General features: G+C 49.7%; 2 protein-coding genes across 4 annotated transcripts in view; one reads left to right on the top strand and one right to left on the bottom strand.

Annotated features, from left to right (window-relative positions):
- The window catches only part of SYN3 (synapsin III), a 443,027-nt gene that overhangs the window by 273,878 nt on the left and 146,462 nt on the right, over positions 1-22,687 (bottom strand). The gene's annotated exons all lie outside the window — the stretch shown is intronic.
- The window catches only part of TIMP3 (TIMP metallopeptidase inhibitor 3), a 55,457-nt gene that overhangs the window by 28,746 nt on the left and 4,024 nt on the right, over positions 1-22,687 (top strand). Inside the window, exons 2-4 of the mRNA XM_017652298.3 lie at positions 13,925-14,007; positions 21,052-21,163; positions 21,702-21,823. Of these exons, the coding sequence (XP_017507787.1) occupies positions 13,925-14,007; positions 21,052-21,163; positions 21,702-21,823 (317 nt within the window). The remainder of the gene's footprint in view (positions 1-13,924; positions 14,008-21,051; positions 21,164-21,701; positions 21,824-22,687) is intronic.

Here is a 22,687-nt window from a genome sequence, read left to right on the forward strand (position 1 = left end):
AGAGGAGGGGGCTCTGGGCCCCACTCAGTCACTCTGCAAAGCCCCGCCAGCCCCCAGATATGTGGCAGAGGTGGTGGAAGGAGGCTGCTTGTGCGGAGGGGTTGCTCTGCAGATGCTCTGGGATGTGGGAATTGGCCTTGAGGGCCACCCAGTATCCAGCAACAGGGCTAGCTGTGGTCAAGCATGTGCCCTATTTATGAGGCCAGCCCTCTTCAGAGGAGGACAGATGTAGAGTACAGTTGGACCAATGCTCGGTCTGAAGAGGCTCATCTGGTGTTGTCCACAGAGCCAGGAAACTTCATTTCTGGTCTGGTCTGGTGCAGGATTCCATCCTGGCAGATGGATAAGAATCTACATGGGATCCATGTCCCTAACACTGCATAGTCCCATTTGGTCCACAGGCAACTCTATTGAGAGGGGACAAGCCCACAGTTGGGGAAGTGACTGTGGACTGGTGGAGACAAATGGGATTTATTATGGAAAACTTATGCCAGGTGATTTCCATCTTCATTATTTTCCACCCTCAAAAATACCATATTCATCTTTCTTCAGAATGAGGGGACTGAGGCTTGAAGAGTGTATGTATCTGGCCCAGCTAGGATGAGTTGTTGGGCTGGGTTCAGAAGTCCATTCTCCAAAACACTCATAAGCCTGCACATGGCCAGGGTCAAGGTTATCAGGACAGAACCGGTGGGGCCGGGGAACTGAGGATCCTGGGTGCAGAGAAGCAGCATTATTATCTGTGGGACCCATTTGTGGGACAGGCCCGAGAAGTCCCCCATTCAAGCTCCTATCACTCAGGGAACTTGACATTTGCTTGGATCAGAATGAGCTAACAGGCCTCACCTCTCTAGCCCGAGTCTTCCTGGACCCTTAGCTTTGTGACTTCTGACCCTCCAGGTGCAGTTCTACCACTGTGCCCTTGCTCGTGCTCTTCCCACTGTCTGGAATCCCCACCCACTTCTTTTCTTTTCATGATCAAACCCAGCACATTCACCTCATGGCAGCGGAATTGACCTTGGAAAGCTGCAGACACATATAGCAGGCGCAACAGCTGCCCAGTAGAGGAAGACAGAGTGGGAGGCCCCTGGGGAGCAGTCAGTAGGTACCAAGACGGAAAAGAGATCTTCTTCCACCCAACACTATCTGCAGAGCACCTACTATGTTCCAAGAACTGTGAGATGTTGAGAACATAATGGTAAGCAAAAATAGTCATGATCCCAGAATAATTGAGTGTGTGTGGTGGGGAGTAGGGTTGGGGAGAAGAGACGTTACTCAAATGGGTGCACAAGCACATACTTATAAACTGAGGAGTATGAGAATATATAACAGGAGTCCTGTTCTAGTCTGATGTTGGCAGAGGGTTCAGGGAAAGCGTCCTCTGAGCATGTGTCCTTTGAGTTGTAATATGAAGTGTGAACAGGAGTTGCTAGGTAAAGAGGAGCAGAAGGAGGCCTTGTGCAAACAGAATGACATGTACAAAGGCCCTGAGGCTTTGCAGCTGATCAGTTAGCCTGGGGATACTGATCAGGTTTCCAGAAAAGTTTACTTGTTTCCTGGCCACTCTTCTTGGTCCTAAGACCTGTGCTCCCTGCCTGCAAACCATAGGGCTTTGGACTGATCACTGGACTTCTCTGATTTGGGGAATTAACCCCACCTCAAAATTCTCACCGTCAGTGGCCTATGTGACTCCTTCTCTAATGATTCAGCCTGGAACATTTTCCTTTCTGCATTTCTGATGCATTTGACTTGTCGGCTGATTGTTTCAGATTTGTGAAATGTTGAGGAATAGGAAGGTGAACTTGGCTGCCAGGCAGGTGTGGATTTCATTCCTCCCTGTGTGACCTCTGACAAGTATTCCTATTTATCCTGAATCTTGTTTTCTTGATCTACTCAATGGAAATAATGCTACAAATGCATCTTGTTAGTTTTAAGGATTAGATATATTTGTAAGGTGTGTCTGTTATGCTCACTGTGTTTCTACTACGTGACAGAGTGCCTGGCACATAGTAGCCCCTCGATGTGCAAGCAGCTTAGGCACTGTGACTGCATTCAGAAGGTGTTCAAGGGGGTAGGTAGGTCTTTTTCTTCTTTACCACTGACACCACCTTCCCATCACAGGCCCTGGGCAGGTTGTTCAAAAATACCAGGGACAGACTTTATAATTCTGCCATTACCCACTTTGACCAAAGAGGGCAGCTATTAGCATTCTTTACTTATTTTTTTTTTTTTTTTTACTTTAAAGAGGTTGGCCTCCTTAAAAGGCACTTGGATCTTATCTCCAGCCATTCCTCCACACCCTCTGTGTTAGCTATATCCCTGATAAGTATCTTGGAGCTTGACAATCTGATGTCTGGCCTTGTGTTCCTTATACCCATGTCTGCCTGAGTGCCACCACGTGGGTGCTGAGCTAGTGGGGAAGTTCTGAGTGAGCCAGGCAGGGGGGGCACCTACTTTCAGTGGGACCCTAGCATGTCCACCTGGTGTCCACAGTCTTCCTGGCTGAAGTTAGGGACGTTAAAGAGAAGAGGGGGAAGCCTCGACTGTTTGAAAAGCTACTCAAAGGGTAAGTTATTAACATACCAGTGTCTTTTTGCCATCTGTGCCCTATAATCCCCAGATACAGAACACAGAGTACATGCTATTTGTTCAAACCACCACAAAATCTCCCACCATCCCCAGGACATTTTGGAAACAGATTTTGTCTGTCTGCAAGGATGAGTCCGCAGGTCTGGTGTACAAATGAGGGAGGTCCCTTGGCTGTCCTACTCTGGGACCTATCCTGGAGTCCCCTGGCTCTCCTAGCAAACAAAATCCCAATTAGCAGAAAAATGGAAAAATGGAATACTCTAGACGGCTCCTGAGATGTTGCCAGCTGTTTGGGTCTCACAAAATGACCTGACCTGAAAGCACCAAGTTCTGAGAACCATTTGTGGGCACAGTGCTTTCTGGGCACCACTTCACAGGGGCCATGGGTCAAGCCCAGGCTGCTATTCTGGTGGCCTCCTGCGTGGGACGAAGTTTCCCATGGGCCCCTGGGGAGGGCTGGAGCACTTGGTGGGAGGGGCTTTGAGCACCCCTTGCCCATGTGCCTGCAGGACAATGAGCAAGCTGGTGCCTCTAAACTCAGTGGGGCAGAGATTTCAGCATGCACCCGGGACTCGGGCACGCAGCTGAGAAACCCAAGGAGAAACTGCTGGAAGAGGTTAAGGGGCTTGAGAGGAGGGTGTGGGGAGAGACAGGGAGTCATTAAATCTGAACTCTGAGGATCAGAAATGGAATGTGAACTAGAATGGGACCATTGGGAGGTCTGATGCAAAGCTGGGCAAGCAAGGCCTAGACTTGTTCTAGGGCTCTTAGGTTTTGGGGGTCTTCTGTCAGCTGACTGTTCAGGCCACATTTGGGCATGTGTTAAGCAAGGGCTGAGGAAGGATAAAGTGACAAGTCTTCATCGTTGCCCTCAGAGAGTGGAAACCCACTTGAGAAATGACACATGTTGGAGCAAGACCCTCCCTAGAAAGCTGGCGTTCCCTGCCTACCTCTCAACTTCCATGTCCCCTGCCCCAGGCCACACACTCTTGGCTGTCTGTCTACAGGCCTCTGCCTCTGCTCCTCTTCTACCTGAAGGCCCTCTCATTGTCTTTCTCTTGGCAGATGCACGATTCTCAGGGCCCAGCTCAGGCAGATGTCCACAGTACCGCCACGGCTGAATTCAGAGCTGACTCACCTAGGGAGCGAGGACCATCTCAGAAGGGAGCTGGTGTTCCTGTGCTCTGGCTTCCTAAGAGGCCAGTACAGTGAATGCCCCAAAGGGTTCACCACGCATGGATAAAACTTTTGAGGCTTTTGCTCTGCACAGTTTAGTCACTAGGGGGATGTCAATGCCCCAAAGCACAGAAAGTAGGAAAGGCAGTCCTTCGTAGCCCCCCTCATTCTCTCAGGAACAAACGGGAGCAACGCCCCTACCCACCTCCCTACCTAAGTCCCCTTTGGTTTCAGAGCAGCTACAGGATTATTCTGAATAGTTCAGTAATGTATACAAGGCTCTCTGGGGTTGGGGCCTTGCCTCAAGTCCAGGCACTGCTCAGCCTCCAGCGCCTTCCATTGCACCCACCCCTACTTCCTACCCTTACCGTCCTGTAGTGCTCATCTCAGTGAGACTGACTTCCTCCCCTGGCATCTGCTCATATGTCTGTCTTCCTGCAAGACCCACCCAGCTGAAATGCCACCTCCTCCAGGACATCTTCTGCCTGTTCCCACCCTCCACCCCCAGGCCACACTAGTCCCTCCTATCTTCGGCTTGCCTTCCTTTCTTCCTGCACATGTTCTTCTTTAAGGATCAGTTCTTTGATGCTCACGAGTTACTGGACAGTAGGGACTGCATCCAGGCATGAGGCCAGTACCTAGAACATAGCAGGGATTCCCAGCAAGTGTGCTGAATGAATGAGACTGCAGGGGGGATTCCAAGATAATACAACAAAGGGTGACAGATGGTTTCGTGTTTAGGCTCTTGGAGTTTGTGGTCAGTAGTCCTAAGTTCCTAAGGGTCCCCCAGAAAAGAAGACAGAAGCAGGTAAAAGTATGGTCTGAGAAGCCAAATGGGACCCTGATACCCAAATACTGAACATTCACAGCCAAAGAGGGGCGAGTCACTGGGTCCCGCTTTGGGGGGCCCCAGCTAACAGGTCTGTGGAGGACAGCACCCAAACTCCACCAACAGATGAGAAACCAAGACTCAGCACCCCAGAGGAGGTCAGTGGTGTCCCCTTCTTCCCCTTCTTCTCCTCCCTCTCATCCCACCCCACCTCCTCACGTCCTATCACGGGCACTTGGAATTAGTTCCTGCACTCATTTACTCTTCATTCAGAAGTGTTTGCATGACTGTGTGCCTCTGATCCCGTGATATGTCTTGGGGATTCAGCAGCCAGCAGGTAGATGGGGTCCCTGCCTTCAAGAAGCTTATTTCTATCTCATGAGAGAAGAAGACAGGCGGTTACAGTCCAAGGGGCCACAGGCACATGCAGCAGACATACCCAGCCAAGCGGGGCACTCTCTGCGCTTTGGAGCACGGGCATTTCCTTTGCTGAATTAAAAGCCTCGTTGATTCTAATGATGCTTGGCGAACACTTTAGGGCATTCGCCTTACTGTTCTCAGGAACCTGGGCCACAGAATTCTGAGATGGTCCTCATTCCCCAAGTGAGTCAGCCCTAAACCCAGGAACCAGCCGGTCCTGGGACTTTTGCCCTGTCCTGGGCCAAATGATCCATATCTTTCTCTCAAAGTGGCTGTGGCACAGAAAGAAATTAAGGGTGGCTGATTTTTAAAGTGCATAGATTAGAAATGAAAATGTATTAATCCCACGTCTAGGCATTTGCCTCAGCAGTGAATCCTAAATATTGGCTTTTAGTAGTTTAAAATTAAGATCCCCATTTAAACCATGGCAGGAGTGAGATATAGATTTTGTTTGTGTTCCTCTTGGGTGATCTCAAAGTTCCAGGCAACCTGACCTTTCTGGGCCTGTGTTCCCCCTCTGGGCCCCTTCATTTCATATACAACACACGTCAGCTGGGGCCCCTGAGTGCTTCCTGACCTGCTCAAGCAGAAATCCACAGTGCTTCTGAGGTGAGGAGAGCCAGGAGCCACACATGCCCCTCCCTCCTCCCCCTCTACCAAGAGGCCCAGGACAGGGCATCCCCAGGACAGCTTTGCCCAGGGGACCCCAGAACACAAGGCATGCACTGAGAAAACAAGAGTCTCTGTGTAGAGAGAGAGGTTTTCATATCCTCCCTCTTTTAATAGCTTTCCCTGAGATGGAAACTTGGGTTGAAATCATTTGCAGCTCTCCAGATTTTTCTGAGTGTGTGTGTATTTGGGTTTATTTTTAGCCACAGGGGTTCATTTCTTGCCAAAAAGAAAAAAACCTGCTTAAATAAAACTAAGATTAATATTTTTACTTAACGGAAAGAGTTAGTCAGGACAGACTTTGAACTGGAGACGTCCTGTCTTGATTGGCGTGCATCTTGATTGTCTGGCCTTGGCTTTGACATCAACAAAAAGAGCCTTTGAAACTGACAGGGAGAAATGCCCTCCGGGAACCGGCATAGGATGCAGGAAGGGCCTATTTGTGGGTCTTCTCTGAGGAGTCTTCCTCACGCAGGCTGCCCCGGCCTGCGCCCCTCCTGCGTTCTTCCCGGAATGGCAGGACGTGGGCCCTGGCTTTGCTCGGGGGCCTGGTGGGGATGCTGCCTCCCTCCCAGATGCCTTCCTCGGCCTGTCCCCACCAGGTCGGGGCCTGGCTTCTGCTTCCTCCGGATTCAGATAAAGCAAACTGCGTTTCCTCTTCTCTTCCCAGGGACAGGCTAAGACCCAGAGCCGCTGTCATCCCCCCGAGGCTCCTGACGGCCCTCCCCTCCAAGTCCACCCTCTTTTCACTATGACGCCTTTCGGTTCTGCTCATACTGTGCTGGCTGCGCCAGAATGCCACTCACCTGTTCCCTTGGCCTGTCGTGTTGAACTCTGGCCCCTGAGTTCCTTTGGGCCTCATTTATCTCCGTGTCCCTGTGAGCCTAGCACAATACTCCTTAGATGATTGTTGAACAGATGTTTTACCTGACCCTATGAACTGAGAATTGCCGTTATCCCCTTCTGATTGAATAAGGCTCAGAAGGACTTGGTCATCTGCCAGAGCTTACCCAGGAGTTATTTATCTTTTTCGTAAAAAATCCCCGTCCGTGTGTGCGGCACTTTTAGCCTCAGGTACAGAGCAGATACATATTGAAGCTCTCCTCTGGCTGCTTGGGCTATGGCAGCTAGTAAAACAAAGATCCTGCCCTGTAGTGAGGCTTACATTCTAGTGGGAAGAGACAACCAGTGAACGAGTAAGCAGATATATAATATGTCAGATGCTGGAGCACAGTAAGGCTGGCCAGGGGGTAAGGGAATGCATGAGGGAGGGATGTGGGGGGTCAGGGAAGGCCCCTGACCAGGGGATAATTGAAACAGGCGAGGGGGGAGCCATGCGGCTCTGAAGGTAGAGCGTGTCAGCAGAGGGGGCTCTAAGGGCCAAGGCGGTGAGGAGGTGTCTGGGGGGATGGAGGACCAGTCAGGGGGCGGGGTGCCACAGCAGAGCCAGTTGCCATTTCCAGAGGTGTGGAAGACACTAGGAAACCCAGGTGTGGGTGAGGGCCACTATCAGGAGCTCGGTTCTGGATGAGTGACTTGGAGATGTCTTACTGGAATTCCAGTGTAAACACAGACTCTCGGATATGTGAGCTAAAGGTCATGGGCACTGCGGGTATGGGGTTCCAAACACGTGGGAGTCGCCAGCTGTCCAGATGGTCTGACAGCCATAAGTTGGATGTAAGTAAGAGGAGGACAAGGAACTCACCATGGATTGGACTGAGCACCGTGGAGGTTGTGGGTGACGGTGGCAAGAGGTGCCGTGGTGGAGTGGGGAAGGGGGCTTCGGTCACGGCAGGAGCCTTTGGGGCTGGCAATCACCTCCCCAGTTTATCAGCTGGAATGGGAAGTGACCTGCCCAAGGTCACACGGTGACAGAGCAGTGACTGCCTCAGGTGCCCGTGGACTCACTGCCTGTTCATTTTCAGTGTATCACGGTGGCTTCTCCAGGGGTTGCTTCATCTGACCTTTCGGCCTCCCAGTCTTTGTAGAGGAGTGTTTGGGGTTAGTGTGGTGACAAACGGGCTGGGGACCTGAAGGACCCACTTTGGGCTGGCCCTCGGGCCTCTGCTCTCCGCCCTGAGTGCCTGAGGCCCTTTGCTCCAACATGGGCATCACCCAGGTGTCCCCACAAAGGCAACAGCTAATTGAGGAGACCTTGAAAAGGGTCCCTGGGGTGGGTATGGTGATCCTCAGGGGGATGAAGAAATGCTGAATTGGGTCCCTTCCCATCTTCCTCTGACCTGCACATTTAAGAATCTACAAGGAATCACCATTAGCAGCATAACAGCACATCATCTGTTCAGCTTCAGGGTTACAAACTGCCTTTTTACACACAATGTCTCATCTAATTGATCTGTCTAATTAACCCCAGACTCATACGGTTGTGAGAAACCTCAGGGATCCCCAGGGTGTGTGGTTTCTGAGTAATTTCATTTTCTTCCTTGAAAGCCTTGGGAAGGGGGGAGGAGCGCAGCGTGCTAAACATGATGTTCCGTTATATTCCTGACGGTGATTACTTAGTATAGATTCTTATTACCGCTCAGATGTGCGTGTGTGAGCGATTAGAAAAGGGTGACTGGGGTGGCAAGGGGATGTGGAGGGTCACTGGGGGCTTATCACGGGGTCTCTCCTCCTAGGGACCGGTCCTCCTCTCTGATCCTGGGCAGATCTGACAGCGAGGGTGTTTGCTGCAGGAAAGCTATGAACTGTTTTGCAATCAGTACAAATCGCATGGAAAGGTTTTCAGGCAGTTTACTTTCCTGGGGCACCCAGCAATTTTTTTTCCACTAGGATGCAAAACTGTCCTCAGGGTACCTGATCTTCTCTTATATAGTTGGCAAATAGGGACAATAACTGCCACCTCATAGGGTTACTGTGGCACACAGGAGGGTTCAGTAAATGGTGATGGCTGTTACCAATGTGCTCCAGTCCCTTCCCTCTCCTCTAGACTTAACTGATGAGATACAGCAATGCAAGGAGCTGATGGTTCATTAATGGGTGGGCGGCTAGCTGCCCTCTTTGGACAGGCTAATGCAGGATCTCCAGAATGCACAGGGCAGGGAATTGCTAGGCAGGCTGAGCCAGATGGGCTGGGGGCCTGCTTTGCTTCCTGTCTCTTGCTTGCTGTCTTTGCTGTGAGCACTGGCGTCAGAAAGGGCCCTTCCTTTACCATCCTGTGAGGATGGATATGGGGAAATAAACATCAGTGACTAGAAGCCAGTCTGGATAACAGGCCTCCCTCCCTCCATTCTGGTATGCCTCCATGGGGGTGGGCATCATTTCAACACTCCCAGATCCCTCTTTTCCTCCAAGCCTAGGGTCCGAGAGGACAGGTAAGCCCACAGAGCAGGCTTTTCTACCTACCTAGATCCTACCTGCTGGGACCCTGTCAGGACAGCCCCCTCCCTGGGGGTGACACTGGTAGTGACTTCTGCTTTTGGAGAAATCAATTTTACCTGCCAGTTAGATGTGCCTTACTCATCCACACTGTCCTCCTAAAAAGCCTATCTTAAGGCAGCAAAATCATTCTATAGGGCCTTCAGAGATACGGGAACGGGGCAGGGTGTGTGTGGGGGCCTGCATGTGGCAAGGGCAGGGTCTCCCTCTTTAGATGGCTGAATCAGCCCCTTACTCATGGAGAGGATCTGCTCTGCTCTCAACAGGATGCTGGATGGGCAGAATCTGCCAAGTTGCTATACATTAATTCAGTTAAGGGATCCTTGATCTAAAACCCAGCCAAACTCAGCCTTCCAGCCTGCCTGTAGGAAAGTCTAACCATCAGTTTGGGGCAGAAAGATATGGATTTGATTGCAGATGGTTGAAAGGGAGGTGGAAAGAGAGGCTGAGAGGCAGGACCAGCTAATGGGTGTCTTGTCCCCTACTCTGAATATGCTGATGAAGAGCAGATGTGCAATTTCTGGACACACCAATAAGGTGCACTGGAAGCTGAATCCTGCTTGCCATCAGAGTTGTGTGTGCTCAAAACTTGTGCTACTTGTGGTCTACATTATTATGGAAGGAGGTTGGGGGAGGCAGCACAAAATTATATTTCTGGAAGGGATGTGCTTTGTTTCTCTTGTTTTTACAAGCTTTTACTAGCTCTTCCTCCCCCCAAAAAACTTATTTAATGAAAGGAAAGACAATTCTATCAAGATACACCTTTGCACCTGGACCCTCAGGTGTATGATCTATTTTTGAGGACCCATAGCTATTTGCAGATCTATGTGCCAATTACATAAGTACACATAGTCTTTTTACAGACTTTCAAGTTAAAACACTCTGTTTTCTTTTGGCTTCCATGTCTGCAGAGGCCCAGAGGCCCTACCCAGGAGCACAAGAGGCTCTGACTCCTAGATGTAGGCTGCTCCTCATCCACCCTTCTCTGTCTGGTGCTGTCATACCTTGGACTTAGCATGCTGGCCATAAACTTTTCAAGTTTGTCTTCCCACTAGACTATGCTCTGGGGAGGTAGGAAGTGGGACTTGTATTTCTTATATACCCTCATTAGCACACCCAACCCAGTTCATGCCCGGGTTGGGTTAGCTGGAGGCCAGTGGGTAGACAGTGTGGGGACCATTCTCCAGCATGACGAATAACGACAACTTGTGTCTTGCTCAGCCCACCTGGAGAGCTGGCTCCCAGCCATCGTGTCAGGGTAGTGGGGACACCCCGACATGCTGCCAGCTCCCAGTCTGGAAGCTGTCTTTTGTTGTTGGGGAACCGTGACCTCCCCACACCTCCCCTGTCCACTGTGGTCCCAGGGCCAGCGAATACCTCAGGAGCACCCTTACTGCCAAACAGGAAAGTACAAAATAACACATGTTTGAATTGCCGGGGAGAAACTGAAGCAAATGAGGACATACTAATTCACAGACCAAATAAGCAAATTTGGGATTGGCTGGCAATTTTACTTGGAAGGACTGTGTGGATTTATTTGGGAGAGCAGAATGTTTTTTAATTTTAGTTCAGTTTAGTGCAGTTTTGTTTTTGTAAGGAAGACTCTGGTGTGGCTTCTACCTCAGTCTTTCTGGACTATGACCACGGGATCCCGTCAGTGCCTAGTAGGCTTCTCTGGAGTTGTACATGAGTGATGAGATGGGACAGGTGCCTGTAATGGCGCGGGCACTGCAGGCCTAGAAACACCTTGCATGTTTGTCCTGACCAGTTCAGTGGGTGCTCCCACCTCTCCCTGAAATTCTTCAAGGCCACATACGTTTTGGTGAGCTTGCTTTTCTTCCCATCCTAGGGAGAGCCCCCAGGCCTTAGCTTACCACACATGTTAGAAGCCTAAACATGCTCAAAAACAACCAAGCATGATGGAAGCCACGGGAGTGGTGGTAACATAATAGCAGTGACAGCAAACACACTGTTGTCTTAGCTCTCACAGCAACTTCAAGGGGTATTTATGGATTAGGAAAGAAAGGTACAGAGAGCTCTAGTAACTTCCCCAAGGTCACACAGCACTAGGGCTGGAATTTGAACCCAAGCAGTCAGGCTCCAGAACCCAGGCTCTTCAATGCTTGCCATGTTGCTGCACCATGTAGTAGTAATGAGTACGTCCCTTGTAAGCCACATGAGGGGCATTAGGCCAAGTCAATCAGAAAGACTTAGGAGGAAAGAGCTGCGGGGTCCCAGAGGTTTACCTGAGGCCACACAGTAATGGAGGAACTCAAATTGAGATGTGGCTTCCTGACAACAGTAATGTACTCCCTTTTCATTGAACTATTCTTGGATGAAAAGGTTCCATGCTCAGACCATTTCAGGGTAAGGAAGGAATTGGCTCACCACGTGCACAGGTGCTTCCGCAAGAACCCAATTTTGTGGGACAGGTCTGCTTATGACATGCTGTATCTTAATGATTTCAAGCCATTTTCTGAGCCAGCAAAGACTAGAGGTTGCTATTTAAAGGAATCCCTTTTGCTTTTCTTCCCCCCCGACACAAAGATTCACTCAATGGTTTGCCTTCCGTGTTAGTGAAGCAGCAAAAGACGGAGCCAAATCAATTCAGGACGAACCAATAGTAAAGTCCTGGCAGATACGCTTTCTGCCCAACAGAGAAGCTGTTACAACCTGCCTGTGGGAGTGAATGCAGAGGAAATAGTCCCCGGGCCTCTGGGAGGATGGCTCCCTGCCGAGGATGCTCTGCAAAGTTAGATGAAGGGGTGGAGGCAGAGTCTTGAGGGAGCTCAGCCTGGGATCTTGCCAACCTCTTGTTTTCAGGCAGACTTGGAAACAGCCGCTTGCCTCCTCCCAGTCTGAGCTGCCTCAGCTAAAGTGTTAACTTTGCCAATGGGCTCCGTGTTTTGCCCTTGCTTTTGCCCTGCCTGGCAAGAGGGTTGGAGGGGCCACTGATTCATCTGAGTCCTGACTTTACGTCTGTAGGATCCAAGCTCATTTGGGGAGAAACAGGACAGAATCCAATTGGGATGGGGGAATTGGTTCCTAGTAAAGGGTTTTAATTTTTTTAAGAGGTTAGAATCAACAAATTGAGAAACATGGTAGGACATCCAAAGTGGGGAAGGACGATACAGCTACAGAATGCCCACAGTGTGTGTGTGTGTGTGTGTGTGTGTGTGCGCGTGCGCGCGCGCCTGACGAAGGAAAGAGTGACAGGATCTTAGAGCTGGAAGAGTTCTGTGATTCAAACCATGGCTCCTGTATCTGCAACACCCATTTCATTCCAGTCAAGGCCCTCGCATGAGTGCGCCCAGCTCCCCTTGATGGAGACACTCTCTGTCCCGAGGGAAGCCTCCAGCCCCCTCTTCTACTCTGGTTGCTAGTTCTTGTTATCAGACGACTTTTTCTTTGGTTGGGCCACCGAACGCAACTTCTCTGCAATTTCCGAATTCTGTCTTCAAGACCCGTGCATTTGATCCTCATGTGCCAGCTTTGCAAATATTTGAAGACAGCTATTGGGCGCTTCTCTTCACACAACATTGAAAGAGAGGACACAACACACCTCTTAATAATCTTGAAGACAGTTTCTCCCTTTTTTGTGCTCCCACTGCACGTACTCAATGCCTCTCTGCCAGCCTTGTCACACCGGGTCTAATTATTTTTGTTTTCACAGTCAACAAATATTTACTGGGCAACTCCTTTCTGCCAGATGTTGTAGTAAGAAGATTCCCTAAGAACTTTTAAATCCTCATTCCAATTCTCTGATGTCAGTAGAATTATGCAATTACACCTTCTGTACAGGTGAGAAGACTGAGGCTCCAGAGAGGAAGTAGCTTCACTTCTCTATCAGTTTCCTCGTTTGTATGATGTGGATGCTAATACTGCCCTTGAAAGGGGGTTGTGAGGAGTAAATAAAAGAGACGTACTATCGTACATAGTAGGTCTGTGATAAGTGGGAGATACTTTTATGGTGATGATCCTTCATGGTCAGCCCATTCCAGTTTTGGTGATGATAATATTAGCAACATTTATCTAATGGGCAGTGTAATCAAGACGTAGTTCTAAGAGTTTCACATGTATTATGCTGCCTAATCCCGTCAATTCAGGAGACTGATACCATTATTATGCTGGCTTTGTAGAAAAGGAAGTTGGAGGCCAAAAACAAAGTTGCTTGCCCACAGTCATGAGAGCCATAAAGAAGAGAGCTGGGACTGGACCCCCTCAGCTGGCTCCTGAGCCCCCAGGCCCAAATGCTCCCTCCTCCACCACATCCTAAATGGACTATGCTCTGCTGCGTCCCTTACCATCTAAGGGCTGGGTACCGAGGGCCCCATTGGAAGGGCATGGAGGGAGGCTGGGGTGCATGCAACCTTGCAGGCGTGTCAGTACATAGAAAACTTACACGTGCAAAGGAAGAGCCCCAAGTGAGGTGCTGCTCAGGAAGAGACCCTGGTAAGAAGGGAGGAGGTCTGGAAAACCACGTGCCTGTCACACAGGTGGTGGAGGGGGCAAGAGATTCTAACAGGAGAGGCAGATTTTGGATTATGGTAAAACCACTGTCAAAAAACTCCTCCAGGGGTGAGTACAGCCTAGGAATTTCCAGGGTCAGCAATTCTGAATATTTGGGGTAATTAACTTGATGACTGCCTTCACTTCCCCCTCCATTCCTCTCCCAGCCCCCAGTGTTTCTCATCTGAATTCTTGCTCTTATATACACAAGCATCTATTCATTGGCTCAGAGATAAGAAAGCAATTCCAGGAAACCTGGGGGCTGGATGCCCAACCTGAGATGTGGTTCAGGCCTTCCTAACCCCCTCCCTGCTTCTGTCTTGCCTTTTCCTGCAGTGATTCGGGCCAAGGTGGTAGGGAAGAAGCTGGTGAAGGAGGGGCCCTTTGGCACGCTGGTCTACACCATCAAGCAGATGAAGGTGAGTGACAGCAGCCCTGTTCAGGAGGGTTCCTGGGTTTCTGCCAGAAGAGTGCTAGCCAAGGGAGGCAGGGTGGGTATGCGTTTGCTCAGTGTCTGAGCCCCAAACCAAGCCCTTCCTCCTTGCTGGGGAAGGTGTGGCTGAGGATGAGTGTTGGGAGTGGCTGCTTCTTCCCAGAGTACCAGTGGCACCCCTCAGAGGCTGTTGTTAAAAGGCTGGGCTCTCAAATCAGACAGCAGACAGCCTTGTTATCTGGTAACCATGAGACCTTGGCCAAGTCACTGACCCTCTCTGGGCCTCAGTCTTCCCATCTGTAAAATGGGGGAATTGGACTAGTTTGTCTGTGGGCTCTTCCAACCTCTGACTTCCTGAGTTTCAATGGTGTCTACTGGTCTGACACAGTTGCTGAGTTTAACAGCTTAGGTTTAATGGCCCCTTAAATCCCTACATTGAGTGTTTGCTGACCATAGGAACATGATCCATAGGAAATGCACCCTCTTTCCCTATTTTCCCAGCTGTGACTGTCTTCTTGCATCCCAGCTAGTTAGTACCACATACTAAGCATCTTCATAGAGCTGGACATATCCCTGCCATTGACATTTTGGACCACAGTAAGGAAGTATGCCTCAAAAAAAATCAGATTTGAAACCCTGAGAATCTGCTTCCTAGTCTCAGCTCCACTCCTAAAAAGCTTGCTTACCCTGGAATCATCCCTTTTCCTGGGCCTCAGTTTGGCCATCTGTTAACAGTGTGGGGTTATGCTGGGTGTCCCCAAGAGTCCTTCTGGCTCAGGCATTTCAGAATTCTAAGTGCCCTGGGACCCTGGCAGTGTTACTTCTATGCAGGAGCTGCTTAGGGTGCAAGAAGGAGGTACTTAAAGCTTGCCTCAGCACAGGGGACTGGGGCTGCATAATTCAGCAGCTGGTCTGTCACCCTACCTTTGTAAGCATCCCCCATGTGTAACACTCTGTGCCACGAGCCATGGAGGCCGCAGGGAGATGTGGTTTCTGTGTTTAGGAACCAGTCAACCAGGAGGGAAGACGCATGTGCATGACTAAATAGAAATTTGAGATGGGGTGTGCCGAGGTCCAAGTGGATGGCCAGCCCTTTTAATCATTGCATGTATTTGCATCCCTAGCAATTAAGGTGGTACCCAGCATGCAGGAGGGACTTGGTGACTGCTTATCCATCTAATGGGGAGCTGAGAGTAAGAGCCCACTGGTCTGAAACCTCCCCAGAGGGGACAAGCCTTGTTGCCAGGGGAGAATTGAGCAGGGACAGTGACCCAGCCCATGGGTGGTACCCAACCATCCCGAAGGCAAACCTCCAGGTCTCATTATTCCTGCATCCTGAGGCCTGTGGGTAGATGTGCTAAGTCTGTGGAACCTGTTGCTTTGGATTCCATTTTGGAAACATCCACAGCCTTCTGGTTATGTAATGTCCAGAGTCAGCCCTGGCCAGTTGCCCTGGGCTGCCTGAGCATGGTCATGGGACCAGCTTATGTCTTCAGAAGGCCATGGGGAGAGAAGAGTGGGTGGAGGGGGCAACCGACAAGGTCAAAAACAACCCAAAAAACCCACTGTGCTGTGCCTGGCAGCCGGCAAGCAAATGCCAAAGCAGATTAGACAAAAGCAAGAGGTTCAGGAAACACGTTCCGTGCCTGCTCTGGAAGTCCTTCACATGATGCGACAGTCTGAGGCTGGCAGATCTGCTGAGGGGACCGGCTGGGACGCAGTGGTTCCTAAGCTCGCCTAGCTTCCATGCTTCCTTCGGGGCCAGGGTGACCAGGAGCCCTTCCTGTGGCCAGAATGTCCGTGCGCCACCCTCCCTCTCTGGTGTCAGGCCAGCCACTGGGGGGCGGGGAGCTGCGTTAGAGGCCAAATAACATTTGCTCACTCATCAGCTTCAGAGAACACATAGCCACTCCAAGGCCAGCAGTCCAGCAGTCTCATGTTTTCCATTTACCATCCTTCAACTACGTTCATGGAATCCGGGTGCTGGGCATTAGAAAGTAAAATCTCTCATTTTACTTCTGACAGAGGCTTAAAGGGAAAATGACTTGCCCAGTCGTACATTTAATTAAAGGCAGTTCTGTTTCCCAAGCAGAGGTGTCAGGGTTTCCTCCCAATCCTGTGTGTTCTTTGCACGACTTCCCAAATCTCCCTGCCCTGTTCCTTTGATCATCCATCACTATCTCATGCCTTTATAAAGTCTGCCCCTCCTACCAGCCCCAATGTTAGATAACCCATAGAACTGGTCGCTGTCCTTTTACCCCGAGAGGCCACTGGGTTGTGCTGGTCTCCAGGTGCCAGTCTGCTAATCAGAGAAGGTGCAGGCCAAAGGGAGAGAGTAGTGCACTGTGCAACCATCCTCCCTCCTTCCCTCCTTCCCACCCTCTCTGTGCTTGGCACTGTGCCTCAAGCTGCAGATACAAAGATAGTATTTATATCATGAATCTAAGACTCCATACAAGTAACATTTCCTGAGCATTTACTATGTACCAGGCATTCAGCTAATCCCTGGCATGGATCAGCCCTCACAACAGCCCTACAAAATAGACACACATTATCCTGTGTTTCTCAGATGAGGCAGCTGAGACTTGGCATGGTCACACACGGTCAAGATCACACGGCTGAAAACGGGCCAACCAGGGTTAAACTCTAGAGCCTTTGCCTATGAGAAGATCGCGGATCATTGGAACAGTGGGCTGATTCATCATTCCTGCCCACTTTGGGGACTAACCCCACCACATTTGTACCTAGGTCCCCCAGGGAGGAGAAAGAGGTTAGCTTGGGTTTGCGGTTTGCCATCAGCAGTGTAGCTTTTGACTTAAAACATCCCACAAAGAGTGTACTGAAAAATCTTTGTAGGGAGAAGAGGGAGAGGTCAGAGAGGCGAGCCTGCATGAGTTTTGGCACAGGACCCTGGGTGGCTTTGTTCTAGCAGATTAGAGAGTCTTCCCCAGAGAGCTGGCTGGGGTGAGCAAAGGCACCCTTACAGCTGGGCTAAAGGAACTTGGAGAACGTGCAAATCCGAGCTCTGCTGTCTGACCCTTTCTCCCCTCTCTCAGAGATCTCCCCCTCCAACACCTCTCACCCAGATAAAAGCCAGACAGACCCTCTCCCATATGCTAATTCCAGAACCTCGGGTTCACCTCTCAGGCATATATCTTGGGCATGCAGAAACCCACCTGTATGCGTGTTGGAGCAGGGGATGTCTGAATGTTGAGGGAGTTTACGGTAAACCCAAACTTTGGAGATTAGCTGGAGTTGTGCCGGGCTGAGGTGCAAAGGTGGAAGTTTCCAGAAATGGCTTCTCTAATCTTTTGGGATCTTATCTCGTATCAGGACCATGAAAAAGCAGTCAGCTTTGCCAGAAGCTGTAGTTTGTGTAGTGGAGATGTACGTGCTCTTGGGCTGGCTGCAGGAGATAGCACATGGGGGACATAACCCACATTATGTCCCAGCTAGTCCTGGGAGGGCCCCATGCGAGGCCTGCTGGTCATGTGCTTTGCATGTCCTGACTTGGGGCAGGACAGATCTGCTGGGCAATCACAATGCTTGCCCCCAGGGACTTCCTCCCTTCAGCGGTTTGTCTATTCAAATGAGGAATATAGCAGGGTCTCGCCTTTGAAACTACAGCCCAAAGCCTTTCTGAACCCCCTCTAGCCCACAGGGAACCTTTCTCCTCCTCCATATGCCGGTGACTATTTATGGTCCAGGTCACTCAATCTGCTCTTTGCAGACTGTCTCCATTCACGTGCACTCTGCCTTCCCTACTAGACAGCCTGTTCTGTGAGAGAAAGACCATTCATTGGGCATCTCAGTCAAGTATCTAATGTTTCCGAAACTCAGTCACGTGGTCTGAGAATGAGAGTATGTTGTGGGTTTAAATGAGTTCGTGATGTAAAGAAGTACGGAGCATGGTGCTGATTTGTGACAAGCATGCCAGAAATATTTGACATAATGGTGACATACATGGTCAATGTAGAGTGAAGACCAGACATTCCATAGGAAATATGCAAAACCCCAGACTCAGAAACGTCTTTTTCACATTATTTGTCCCTTCCACCCGAAGGGAAGTGAACTTCTTAGAACTTTGTATAGATATTACCAAGAAGGGAGGCCCAGCAGAAGAGTCCAAGGTAGTATGTATATGTATGTATATATGTATGTCTAAAATATAGAATATTATTCAGCCTTGAAAAAGGAAGTCCTGTCATTTGCAACAATGTGGATGCACCCAGAGGACAACATGCTAAGTGAAATTAGCCAGATAAAGACAAATACTGCATGATCTCATTCATATGTGGGACCTGAGAAAGTCAAACTTACAGAAGCAGAGAGTAACATGGTGGTTACTAGGAAAGAGGAAGTGGGGGAAATGGGGAGGCATGGGTCAAAGGGTACAAAGTTTCAGTTCTGTAGGGTGAATAAGTTCTGGAGAAGTAATGTATGTAGTGAGTCTAGTTAATAATACTGTATGACATACTAAAAATTTGCTAAAAGAGTAGATTGTAAGTAGATCTCACCCCAGATAGGTAACTATGGGAGCAAACAGATGTGTTCATTAACTTGATGTGGTAACCATTTCACAATATACATATATCAAAACATCATGTTGTATGCCACAAATATATATCATTTTTATTTGCCAGGCATACTTCAGTAAAGTTGGGAGGGAAAAAAGAACAACCTGAGGTCCAAACCAGCTCTGACTGCCCTCACTAAAGGATGAGGGTGGGCAAAGACACATAGGAAGAAAAGGTGCAAACCTTTCTCTCTGCTCGTTACCAATTTTAGTATAACTGGTTTTAAGCTTTTACCAAATGTTGTATACTAAGTGCTATTCTCAATCATTGAATTCTCAAAAACACATGAAGCAGTTTGCCCCATTTTACAGATGAAGAAACTGAGGCCCAAAGAATTTAAGTAGCTTTTGAAGTCCCTAGCAAGTGACAGAGACGAGACTTGGCCTCTGGACGTCTGTGCAGAGCCTGAGTTTACCATAATTTCTTTGCTGCCTCGGCTGAGCTAGATCACCTTTCACATGCCTTCCAGTTTTGGGATGCTAGGATTCCCTGATTTTAGGACATTCTAAACCTATTATAACCCTCCAAAGTTTGTCAAACCCAAGTTGGTTAATATTTAGGCAACAAGGATTATTATAAAGAAATGACAATGAAATGAGTAAAATCTGCCTTTACCACCCAATCATTTGTAATGCATTAGAATTTCGGCTCTGTGTGCAAGTGCTATAAGCCATGTTAATACAAAGGTGTTTTCAAATCAAAAAGCAGCAGTGATGCCATACTGATTTTGATGGGCAAGTTCTTACTGAACAGTTGAAGTCCCTGGGCTGCAGACAGGGGCTTGATTCCCACCCAGAAAGCAGAAAAGGAGACAAAGGGCTAAGTCCAACACGGGATGAACTGAGGCTCCAATGGGCTGGGCCTGAAAAACCTGAGTGAATACTGAGTTGATTGACACTTTGGCCAAAAACTCAAGGAACACTCACACCAAAGGAGAAGTTCCTGGGCAAAGGAGTGAGCACAGGGGTGTTCTTCAAAGGCCACTCTTGAGGGCATGCACACAGAAAAACTCTTAAGCATGGCTCCTGTTAAGGCCAGAGAGGCACCATGCATCATCAGAGAAGTGGGGGGTAGGATTTGACCCCCCGTGCTCCCCCTTGGGTAACTGAAAACCGAGTGTGGACAGGACTTCTTACAGTGCCTGGCTGTCTGTCCCCATTCAGCTGGTGAGCCTCTCAGAGTTGGGGGGATGGGGAAAAGGGTTATGAAGGGAGGCCAGGTAAACCAAACCATCTGCAATGATGGTTGCATACAGTTAGAACAGTGCTCCCCTTGGAAAGGCAGAGCCTCCCAAACTCCATAGGTAAACGGCAGCGGTCCTCATGGACAAAGTACCTTTGCCAGCCAGTCACTACTTAAAAGATGGTAAGGAAGCAGATTCTCCTCCCTCTGCTATTTGCCAGGCATGTGGTCTTAGACAAGCCACTTACCCTGCCTGGGGCTCAGGCACCTCATCTATAAAATGGTCATAATGGTTCCTACCTCACTGGATTGTCATGGGGATTAAGTGGGTTAATATTAGAGCAGGATTTCCCAGCCCTGGTACTACTGACATTAGCACCAGATCATTCTTTGCTGCCAGGCTGCCCTGAGCATCAAAGGATGTTTAGCTGCATCCCTGGCCTCTATGCAACAGGTACCAGTAGCAACCACCACCTGCCTCCTGGCTGTGACACCCAAAAGTGTCTCGAGACATTGCTAAATATCTCTGGGGTAGGGACCTGCAGAACCACTATATTAGATCATGTTGCAGATTAAAATGGCAAAATATCAGCAATTTCATGGGTCAACAATATGGTTCAGCCTAATAAAGTTTCAATATGGTTAAAGATCTATGAATTTTGTAGACATGTTTATGTCTTTTATCCGGGGCAAAGGGACCCAATGCTTCCACCAGATGCTCAGAAGCATAAAAGCCTGGCAACTCCCTGGCCTGAGTTTGACTTTAACCAGACAAACAGCATTCCTCTGTGTCCATGTCTATAAAATGGGGACAATAGAAATGTTCTGGGGAGGATCTGGTGAGTGGAGTGCAGGTGAGAATGTCTTTATATACTGGGAATGTCACAGAGAAGTCAGGAAAATACTGGCTGGCTGCTTTCTCAGAGCTTACTTAGTTCCTAAGGTTGCTGAGGCAGGCAGGTAGCCCCTGACCCCCCACAGCAAATTCTTTGGATTTCTGAGAAGGTGTTAGGATTTGAGAGAAGTATACACCTGGAAGAGTTTTGTGGGGGTGCTGGAACGGGAGTGTGACTGGCTAGGTAGGGAGGTACCAACGTGGCTCAGACAAAAGGAGAAGGGGGGCCTCGTTGGGGGTGCAGGCCTTGGGGTGGGTAAGTTGGTGGTGGCTGGCCACACGATGGCCGACTAGGGGGAGCAGCTCCCCACAGACCAAATGATAGCCTGCTTTCGGAGCCCCAGGCCCCCTCTCACGACATTCCTTCTGCCCACAGATGTACCGAGGCTTCACCAAGATGCCCCACGTGCAGTACATCCACACAGAAGCTTCTGAAAGTCTCTGCGGCCTTAAGCTGGAGGTCAACAAGTACCAGTACCTGCTGACAGGTAACGCACAGCCAAGTGCAGCGTCTAGGCTAGGGCTCCGCACAGAGGCTGGGTGTGGGGCTCAGCTCCACCACTGACCCTGTGGAGGGAACCTAGTTCCGCCTAGTTTTGTAATTCATAGTTTCACTACATATGAAAAGGGATGGCTCGGACCTGTTCTTCCACTTCACAGCTAGTCTATGGGGCCTGCCTCTGAAGGTTACCCACCTTTAGGCAGCCAGTGTAGGACGGTAATAAGCAAAAGCAAAAACCAACCAACCGCTGGTGAGGAAGAGCTGGCCTTGGTCCCAGCCCTCTGCTGTGTGGCCTTGAGGCTTTCTGCACATCACGTGACCTCTATGGGCTTCACTTTTCCCATCTGGAAAATGGGGTTACACCTTGTCCTAAAAGGTGTTGGGGAGGATGAAGTAAAATTACAGGACTGAAAAGTACTTAGCACAGCACCCAGCCAACGATGTGCTCAGTAGGTGAGAATTCTTTCCCTCATGGCTGGGCTTTGGACAAAACAGCTCTCCCCTTGTCTTCCTTCCTCCTCTAGGCCGAGTCTATGACGGTAAGATGTACACAGGACTGTGCAACTTTGTGGAAAGGTGGGACCAGCTCACCCTTTCCCAGCGCAAGGGACTGAACTATCGGTATCACCTGGGTTGTAACTGCAAGGTAAGCCCAGGGGAGGGAGCCAGGTGAGGTGCTGGCTTGCAGCCCCAGACACAACAGCTCCTGCTGTACTGGGCACTGGGCCCCTGCCGGGAAGGGCATGCATGCTGGGCCAGGACAGAGGGGCAGGCAGGTCGGAGCAGGGCCAGTAAGGAATGCTGCCCCCAGGCTGAGCAGTGAAGAAGGCAGGGGAAGAATGGCTTTCTGCTGTAATCTGCCACCTCTGTGCTGCCCACTTGGCAGCTGCTGGGGCACAAGGGCTCTTCAGTGTCCCTGGCCCCTCCTGCAGCTCAGGGTTGTGGCAGATACAGAATCCTTACATTGGCAGGTCCTGTCAAGCAATCCCAAGAGGGCTCACCTAGGCAGCTGACTCATTGGCGGCCCGTGCCCCAGACAGGCAAGCTGGCACAGGACTGCTGCTACCACATACTGCAGAAGGTCACTCTTCAACCAGGCCCAACTCCCTGGCCCAAGTGCTATTTTCTGCACTTTGCAGAGAGGAAGTAGAGGCTCAGAAAGCTTAAGTAACTAGTCCTAAGTCACACAGCTACCAAGAGTGATTTCTAGCCTAGGGCAGCTGGACTCCAAAGTGTATGCTTTGATCTTTCTAATTCCCCAGTTCCCTACAACAGTTGAGATTTCTCATCCTTCCTAGAAGGGAAAGTTCTCTCAAATGTCTAATTCTACCACTCTCTGGCTACAGACCTGGAGCAAGTTACTTAACCTCTCTGTGCCTCTATCTCCTTTTCCATAAAAGGGAGATAAATCTGTTATGTGAATTAAAGAGAATAACACAGAAGCACTCAGAGGAATGTCTGGTACACAGCAGGTACTCAGGAAGTGTTAGCGAGTGTCATTTATATTGTT

The sequence above is a fragment of the Manis javanica genome, chromosome 10 (assembly GCF_040802235.1).
Source record: "Manis javanica isolate MJ-LG chromosome 10, MJ_LKY, whole genome shotgun sequence".
Taxonomy (NCBI): domain Eukaryota; kingdom Metazoa; phylum Chordata; class Mammalia; order Pholidota; family Manidae; genus Manis; species Manis javanica.